Below are 10286 nucleotides of genomic sequence, written 5' to 3' on the forward strand. Positions count from 1 at the left end.
GTGCACAATTTTAAGATATTTTTTTAGGGGTTTATATAATTTCAGAATTAAAATATAATATTGGTTGTGGGTACGTGTAAAGAATTAAATTTCAGAATTTATTTTTTAGGGGTTTATATAATTTTATATTTTGTGTAATATGTGCACAATTTTAAAATATATTTTTTTATTAGATGTCATTTGTAACATCTCGATCGGATATTACTATTTTACATAAAACAAGATGAAGCTAAAATAAAACGAATTTAATAACTAAAGCTCTTTCCCAAAATGCGGGAAAATTTCAAACTTTATTAAAAGCACTAAAAGACAAAATCCATAAATGCGTTCAACACCTACAAATATAAAACAATTTATAGTAACTGATTACAAAAATAATCTATAAAATAATTTCATGTAAAAATTCCCATGCTGACCCCACTCCGGCTCTAAGTATCCATGTGCTCACCTGCATCAACATCTGCTGTTCTCATGTAACGAGTTACATGATCATTGGCAAACACACACGGATAGGGTGAGCTCAAAATAAAAACGCATTACAAGGTACATTATTATAACAATTAAAAACCCCTAACACCCTTTAATGAGTACACTGATCGATCTTTGTTACACGAGTGTCTACTCTCCCCTCCGACTACAGGCCACCACCTATAGTCCACACGCGGGAATAAATTGCCACGACCACAATCTGCTCCACGAAGTGGAGTTCCCCAAAACGAACTATAGTCCGTAGTTGTCCCCAGACTACCAAACTCAATCAGTTACACTGAAGAGGGCAATCTTCCAGAACCTCGTTGTACAAGCCACGATCTCGCACACTGCACTGGACTTCCAAAACCACTAGGCTACAACCTTGAATTGCCACGTGTTACCCCAATACAAGTTACACTCGTAATTGAGCCCCCAACAAATCATCGCATCAAGACCTCCATACAAGCTGTGTAGAATTATCCTCGTAGTCCAATTTAGCACCCCAAACCGCTTGAGGCATCACACACGTCGCCTGGTGCTGTCTGGTTTCAGACCGCCTGGCGGACACCTCACGTCAGGCGCCATGCGCTTTCCTAGAGCCTCTATCCGATCTTCTCCGCCTGGCGAAATCTCCTTTTCTGCCACCGCCACCGTTAGGCGCCACACTAGTAGCGTCACTTAAGGTTTCACAATAATCCCTTACCCATTTTATTTTATCAATAAATCATGCCATATTGAATTTAACTCCAAAACAATTTCTACAACATTCTATTCATTTTAAATGTATTATGCCAAGCCCACAATTTATCATCACTATGCACTTTAAAGACTTCTAATCCAGCAACCATGTGTATCATATATCTCTAGGTATAGACATCCGAACTAAGATCACACCGTTAAAACTAAAAAGCAACATGTTATAAATTGAATGGTTAACGAACCGAAAAATGCAGTTTTACGAAAACTGTGTAGACTAGAAAAATCATAGTCGCCCAACAACTTGATCTTGCTGCCCAGCGAAATAAGACCAGTCTCCTAGCGCCTAGCAGCAGGAAACCACCGCTTGGCGATCCCTGTTGCGTGAAAAATCCAAGAAACAGCGTAATTGCACATACTTTGGTCAATTTAAAGACACTCAATTGCACAACCACATAATCAAGCACCAATTATTCATCCAAAGTTATCCATATATATATATATATATATATATATATATATATATATATATATATATATATATATATATATAAAACTATGATCGTATTGATTTCCTAAGAGTATAATAGTCTTTCGTGTATATACACACCTTTTTTTTTTGTCTTTTGTTTTTATTTCAAATATTTTTAGAATAATAATTGTTATTATATTTATCTCACCTTTAAAAGTACTACTAATAATAATAATATAATTATAAATTTTTATAATATTAAAAATTCATTTAGCAAAAGTATTTAATATAATAATATTTTTTATAATTAAAAAAATGAAATAATAACACCACTATGAATAGTAATAATATCAATAATAACAAACTAATGATAATAATAATAATAATATTTATGCCATAAATATTAATGTCAATGTTAATACTAAGACTAATGTTAATGATAATAATTTATAATTATATAAAAAGAGATACATAAAAAATAAAACAAATAAAGATGACAAGTAATTGAAATATTATCCCGTAGTAAATAAATTAAGATGTGTCAAACTATAATAATAATAATAATAATAATAATAATAATAATAATAATAATAATAATATCTTGTAGTGGCAAAAATAGTAATAATAATAATAATACAACAACTACATATATAAATAGAAACACATTTTTTGTGTCCTCTTTTATTTTTTACAATTTATCCTCTTAATTATTATTTTTTAAATTTAAATAATTCTTCACAATAAAAAATTATTTAAATAATTCTTCACAATAAAAAATTATTTAAATAATTCTTCATAATAAAAAATTATTTGTCAGTCTTATCATTTTACTAATTTGAAGATATTATTTAGAAGATGACTAGTATGAGACCCACACACATTGTGCTTTTTTTTTATTTCTAAAATAAATATTATTGTCATTATATTTAAATGAATAAATTATTTGAATAATTATAATTATTTGTTTAATTATATATAGTCATAAATATAATATTTAAATAAAGAAAGATTAAATTAGGAAAATTAAATAATTAAATATAAGTTTTTTTACTTGAATTAATTAATACAAATACTAATAATAATAAAATTAAAAAAAATAATATTTACATATGACATTATAATAAAATAAAATAATTATACTATTAAAATTTACAATCAAATTTTGTAGTTATATAATATATTATAAGTAATTGTGTATTTTTTTTTTATCGTTAGAGTCAAAGGCATATCATACTATATAATATAATTTCGTAAGCACCAACTGATATTTTAGAGAGTCACTCTAATTAGGTCGTCAATTTTTTTTCTTTCTTAAATTTATATTAAAGAAATTAATATAATAATTATTATTCTTAAATAAATCATTTATTTACATAATTATGTGTAAGTGTTTAAATTATATATATAATATGAAAATAATTGCATTTGAAATGTTGTCATATTCACTCTGTAATGACAAATTTATATGACGTTGTTTACATCAAAACTATTTTCATAAACTACAATAACAGTTGCCTTGGGTGATTGTTTTATCCCCTTTGATAAAATGACAATTCTCAATAAAAATGTTAATATAAATAGATACAATAAGAATTTAATAATAATAATAATAATAATAATAATTATTATTATTATATATTACTTTAATTATATTTATTATCATTACTACTCTATAAATAAAAGTCTCATTGTAATTTTTTATAATAATAATGTCTATTTTTAATTTGTTGACATAATTTCACGAAACATAATAATTTTAATATTTAATTATATGTTGGGCATATTAAATTGTGTGAGTGTGTTATCTATATCTAAATCAATTCAATGACGCTAAAAGATGTAAATGATAAATTTATAATTTTTTTATATATTAGTTTAGTTTTATTTTTTATAAATTAAAATATCTATAATCCTAAGTTTTAAATTATGAAACCAAAAACATTTGAGCATATAAAGTTGGAAAAAATAACAAATATTTTAAGAAGGTAAAAAACATTACATATATCTATATTGTTATACATAAAAGAGATACATACTTTTATATCTATTTTTTTAATTAAATAGTTTTATCTTTAATAAATAAAAATACTTTTTTTAATTTATTAAAATGAATAATTGAATATCGTTTACTAAAAAATAAGTATATTATTGTCTGTATATCTAACAATGCTCAATCAATTATTTTCAACATTATTACAAAAAGCATATAATTTTTATATTATATTATTTTGACAGGTTGTCAGGTCTGTCCAAATCTAGATTTAGTCTAATCCATCTCAATTTTTAGTTTAATTTAACTAAAAATTTGAATTGAAAATTTAGATTGAATTTTTTGAATTATCCATATTAGAAAATTGACTTAAATAGTCATTTGGTCCTAGTTTTGGTCGAATTTTTTCACTTTAGTCCTACTTTTGAAATTGTTTTCAATTTGGTCCTATCTTTCGCTATATTTTTTCAATCAACTCCTTTTCGTTAACTCCGTCTAAATGGTTAACGGAACAGTGGCCAACGTGGTAATTTCTTGTGACGTGGCCACTGTTCAGTGACGTGTCTATTATATTATTGTGTTGACCATTTAATTGTAATTGCATAATCATTTAGGGTTTAAGTTTAATTGATTTGGTTTAGGGTTGTGTTTTTCGAATTGGGGATTTGGTGTCGAATTGGGGATTTGTTCGTCGATTTGGGATATCCTTCAATTGACCATTTCAAATCAATTTCTGCCATCCAATATTGACGCTGGTCTTTGAAGAATCGTTTGCGGAGGGTTGAAGGTGTTCATCGCGACCATTTCATCAAGTTCGGTGAACCCAACTATTGCAAGAAGAGGAAGATGCCCCACGAGACATTCTTTTTCAGCTGAAGATGCATGGAAGACAATCACAATTCAAGAACACACAAACTCTAACTTTCAATTATAACATCTGCTCTATGCATACAATGGAAACGGACTCCGCAAACGATTCTTCAAATATCAGCATTAATATTGGATGGCAGAAATTGATCTGAAATGGCCAATTGAAGGATATCCCAAATTGATGAACAAATCCCCAAATCGACACCAAATTCCCAATTCAAAAAACACAACCCTAAACCCAAATCAATTAAACTTAAACCCTAAATGATTCTGCAATTACAATTAAATGGCCAGCACAATAACATAGACACGTCACTAAACAGTGTCCACGTCACACAAAATAACCACGCTGGCCACTATTCCGTTAACCATTTAGACAGAGTTAACGAAAATGAGTTGATTGAAAAAATATAACGAAAGGTAGGACCAAATTGAAAACAATTTCAAAAGTAGGACTAAAGTGAAAAAAGTCAAGCAAAATTAGAACCAAATAACTATTTAAGTCATGAAAATTTTGATTTAAAGAATAAATATTCGATACATATAATATATAAAATATATAAAATGTGGATTAGAGTGAAATTCAAATCCATCAAAATAAATTTGATATTTAATAAAATAAATTTTAAATTGGTTGGATGGCAGCAGGAAATAAAAAAGATTTATTTTTTGGCCAAACCTACGAGTTCGATAGTGTTTATAAGGCATTTCACTGAGACTAGTTCATCATATTTTCTCTTCCTAAAGTTTCATTTCGAAGGTTGTCATTTGTGTATTTGATCGTGATTCTTATAGTCCCCTGTATATGGATTAATTCGGTAGTTCTTTTGTGAATCGATACTTCTTGAACGCATTCAAAGGTGTGGTCGCGATGACTTGTGCGAGGGGTAATGTTCCTGAGACTGTGATTGCCTTCATTGTCGATCGATATCTATCTCGCAACCAATTCTCCCAAACGCAGGCCACCTTTCGCAACGAAGCTTCGATACTCCTCGCCGATTCACCAGCAAACGAGGTACTCACGCTAATCTTTCAATCTTTTTGTTTTTATCATGTTTCTTTCAATCTTTCACAAGATGAGTTGGCGTTCTTGATTTCTCACTTTTCTCGTCGATTTTTCTTGCTGTCGAAGAATTTGTTGACTTTGGAGGGGATTGTGGATCAGTATATATTTATGAAGAAACAGAACAATCTGCTCGATAAAGAAAATGTCATGTTGATGCAAGAGAAACACAGAATCCAAATGTTGTTGCAAGATTTGCAGAATGTTTTGGACAGTTTCAATGCAAGATCATCACCCTTCTCCAATGCCGCAGCCATGATTCAAAATTCTGCAGTTCTGCCTCCAATGCAAAATTCTAATAGATATCATCCAGGAATTCCAATGCAAAATTCTAAAAGAAATATTCCAGGTAGTCACTTTTTCTAGTTGTTAATGAATTAAGATATGGTTATTGTTGATTTTTTTTTTTCATTTGAGTTCTTTCCATCTTTAACGTATGGATTTTTTTTTTCCTATTTTTTGTTAGTTGTGTCTACTGGCATCGTTTTTCCTATGCAAAACACAATGTCAGTGACGCCTACATCCATGGACAATATAAGCTTGTCATCACCTATGATCAGAATGCTTGACAGAAAGAGGAAAGATACTCCATCATTAGACGGGTGTACAGTTGCAAAGAAACCACGTGGTAGACCACCTGGTAGTAAAAATCAAGTCAAAGGTATATAATTCTTTATCCTTTTGTAAAAGTTATACACAAAGTTTTCATATGCAATCAATTATTTTTTTACATACTTTATGCTCATTTATAGGTGTAAACACATTGCTACCATCTCCTAGTACCAAAGTAGATTTTGGGTCCTCTTCTGCATCAACTCAGTCACTGGTAGGGAATTCTGCTCTCCGAGGATCACTGATTTCAACTAATCCAGTTTCCAGAACACTTCCTATAATCCATTCAATTCAATCTGATACACACGTGTCCCTACCTGTATCTTCTGATGTAGCCCAGACCACTGAGATTTCTCCTACTGCAGCCTGTAATGGGGAAGTCATTACTCCTTGTTACAATGTGATTTCAGCCAATGGAGTTATGGTTCAACCTGAAAAGCAAATGGTTTACAAAAAAGACAATGACATTTCTCCCATTGAGCCACATAGTGATCAAACAAATAACGGGAATGCATACAAGCCAAGTACAGAGACATTGGACAAGCCACTTGGAATTCCTCCTTCTGAGTCTGAGTCTGACAAGGACAGAGACATTTGGGCACAACTAGGATTGGACGACATTGATTTTTCATGCTCTGAAGAAGATGACTCATTCACTAAAATGATAAGAGATATAGAAATCATGAATGAAAATGCTTCTGACCATTAATTTGAAATCATTTTTGTAATTTAGTGTTTCCATCTCACATTCACATTCTTTTGACAGAGTGGACCTGTAGTCGCTCTAGATATGGGATTTGCAGTTTCCAGTAGGAACAAGTCAATGAAAAACTGCATTCGAAGTACTGTAGTGAAAGTTTATGTTAATAAATAAAGTTTCAGATTCTGGTCCAAGCCGTTAATAGTGTAGTGTTGTTTTCTTTCAAGAATAGAACTAGAGTTTACTTTCTCAAGTGTGACTTTGATAAATGTTTATAGTTAAAAAAACTATTCAACTATAGATTCCAATTTTGTACAATTAAAAGAATAAAAAAATATTGTTCTCTCAAACAATTTGATAAAATTAATCTTATAATGATAAACCTTATAACCATTAAATCAATTTCAAAATACATCGATATTTGTCCTAATAATTTTGGACACAATGTAGGAATCACATCATCTAATGAAAGATAGTTATGTTGCTCTTACTTATTATGTGTTATAGAAGTGTATTAATTTTTTAAAATTATAATGTTGTATATTTTTGTGATTTTAATTTTTGTAATTGTTTTGAAACTATATTGACATTTCAATTAAAATTTGATAAAATTTTTAATGTGATTTGTTATCCCTATTCATTAGAGTATTTTTTTCATTTACTTTTTATGTATAATTAATAACAAATTAATGTATTAAAATATGTATCATAGTTTACAAATTTGATTTTAGTGTTATTTTAAATAAATAAATCTAAATATTTAAAAGGATTAAGTTAGTCATGAAAAATAATTAATTGATTAAGTTACAATTTTTCATATTTTACATCTTTGTTTCAAATTGATAAATTTAATACTTGTTTGTGTAAGCCCACTATTCTTTTATGCCCTAATTTAAAAGGGTTGTCCCAAATCACTTGGGCCTAGGGCTGGCCCATAAGAGAACAAGGACCCTAAACCAGCTAACTTACCCTCTTTTGCTTTTGCTTTCAGAAAAGCAGTCCTCTCAATCCTTTCTAGAGCGGCCACAAACTCTCTACTAGGATCAGTTGCATGGATCGTTGGTGTTCTCGAAGATTGATTTACGGTCGGGATACCATCAGATTCTAGTGAAGGCAGATGATGTGCAGAAGACGGCCTTCAGGTCCCAATATGGCCACTATGAGTATGTGGTTATGCCTTTTGGGGTGACCAATGCTCCGGCGGTGTTTATGGACTTCATGAACAGGATTTTCCGGCCATTCTTGGATAAATTCGTCGTAGTCTTCATATACGACATCCTTATCTATTCCAAAACTCAGGAGGAACATGCAGAACACCTGAGGTTGGTGCTTGGTATTCTAAGGGAGAAGCAACTATATGCCAAGTTATCCAAGTGTGAATTCTGGATGGATGAAATGCAGTTCTTGGACCATGTGATATCTGCACAGGGCATGGTAGTGGATCCGGCAAAGGTCGAGGCAATGGTTAAGTGGGAGAATCCCATGTCAACAACAGAGATCAAAAGCTTCATGGGTTTAGCTGGCTATTACAGGAGATTCATAGAAGGATTCTCCAAGATAGTGGCGCCTTTGACACAACTTACCCGAAAGGACCAACCCTTCACTTGGATGGATAAATGTGAGGAAAGTTTCCAAGATCTGAAATGACGATTGACGAGTGCTCCCATATTGGTGATCCCTGATGTGGGTAAACCTTTTGAGGTTTATTGTGATGCCTGTCATCTAAGGTTGGGCTGTATGTTGATGCAGGAGAAGAATGCAATGATGTATGCTTCGAGGCAACTCAAGGTGCATGAGAGAAACTAGCCCACTCATGACCTAGAGTTATCGGCCATTGTGTTCGCCTTGAAGATTTGGAGACATTATCTTTATGGTGCCCAGTTTCGTGTGTTCAACGATCACAAAAGCCTCAAGTACTTGTTTGATCAGAAGGAGCTGACATGAGGCAAAGAAGGTGGATGAAGTTCTTAAAGGATTATGACTTTGAACTACTATATCATCCGGCGAAGGCAAACGTGGTAGAATATGCTTTGAGTAGGAAGACTGTACATATTGCACACCTCATGATTAAGGAGGTGGAACTGCTAGAGAAATTCAGGGATATGAAGCTGTAGGTGGAGTTAGGATCCGAGTTCATTAGGTGTAGTACTCTAACTATATCTAGTGATTTCTTGGACTCAGTCAGGGAGAGGTAGTTATTAGATGTCAGCTTGAACCGAGTGATAGAACAACTTGGGTCAGATGAGATGAAGGAGGACCCCATTGGAGTTCACGGTTGGAGATCACGTGTTCTTGAGGGTGACCTGAACCATTGGTGTGGGAAGGGCTCTCCGCTCAAGGAAGCTCTCTCCTAAGTTCCTTGGCCCTTACCATATCTCGAGGAGGATTGGGCCGGTGGCTTACGAGATAGCTTTGCGTCCTCAATTGGCAAATCTTCATCCGGTGTTCCACGTATCGTAGCTGAGGAAGTACGTCTTTGACCCATCTTATGTGTTGGAAGCCAAGGATGTTCAGATTAGGGAAGATCTAACTATGGAGGTACCGCCAGTTGCTTTAGAGGATAGCAAAGTATAGGAATGCCGAGGAAAACCAGTCAATCGGAGGACAAGTGACTCTACTTGAGAGTTAGAGGAGGATATGAGAAAATCACACCCGCATCTTTTTACCTAGTAAGTTTTCATTTTTGAGGTCGAAAATTTTGTTGTTAGGGAGAATGTAAGGCCCATTATTCTTTTCTGTCCTAATTTAAAAGGGGCTGCCCCAAATCAGTTGGGCTTAGGGCTGGCCCATATAGGAACAAGGACCCTAAACCAGCTAACCGACCCTCTTTTGCTTTCACTTTCAGAAAAGTAGTTCTCTTAATCCTTTCTAGAGCGGCCACAAACTCTCTACTAGGATTTAACTCCGATCGTGGTCAAGGTTACTCGAGTTCAGTTTCGTTTTTCTGCTCCATCTTCTAAGCCTATTCCTAGAGCTGTTATGCTCCGTGGTTGGTGTCGAGGTTCTGTACTAGCTCATTCCAGGTAAGGGAAGCTAGGGATTTCTAGTTTAAATTCGATTCTTGCTTATTTGTCACTGTTTTCATGATTGTATGGTTGTTGTGCTACTGTAAAGGTTGAATGGATGTGTATTGTTGTTTAGGTATAATTGTATGGTTGTTGTAGGAAGAACAGTGGCGAGACCTGACGTTCTCGCCCAAGTGACCCAGTCTCGCCTAGGCAAGACTTGTAGAAACAGGTCCAAGCTCGCACTCGAGCTCTTGCTCAGGCGGATAGCTCTTGTTTTGAGCGAGGTATCATCTCGCTCAGGCAAGAGAGGCTCGCCTAAGCGAGGACACGTGGGAGCTGGAGGCACGTTGCTGCAGTTGTAGCCCAGGTGAGGAACCTCACCTTTGGGCGAGGGGTGGCTTCGC

At 33.1% G+C, this 10286-nt stretch overlaps 1 protein-coding gene across 1 annotated transcript; it reads left to right on the forward strand.

The window, feature by feature from the left end:
- Positions 1 to 5370: 5370 nt before the first annotated feature.
- On the forward strand, positions 5371 to 6883 carry LOC114165296. The gene is made up of 4 exons (XM_028049948.1): positions 5371 to 5514; positions 5632 to 5911; positions 6029 to 6223; positions 6315 to 6883. Exons 1-4 carry the CDS (start codon positions 5371 to 5373, stop codon positions 6881 to 6883), a joined length of 1188 nt encoding a protein of 395 aa, XP_027905749.1.
- The last annotated feature ends 3403 nt before the right edge of the window (positions 6884 to 10286 follow it).

Source organism: Vigna unguiculata, chromosome 10 (assembly GCF_004118075.2).
Source record: "Vigna unguiculata cultivar IT97K-499-35 chromosome 10, ASM411807v1, whole genome shotgun sequence".
Lineage (NCBI taxonomy): Eukaryota > Viridiplantae > Streptophyta > Magnoliopsida > Fabales > Fabaceae > Vigna > Vigna unguiculata.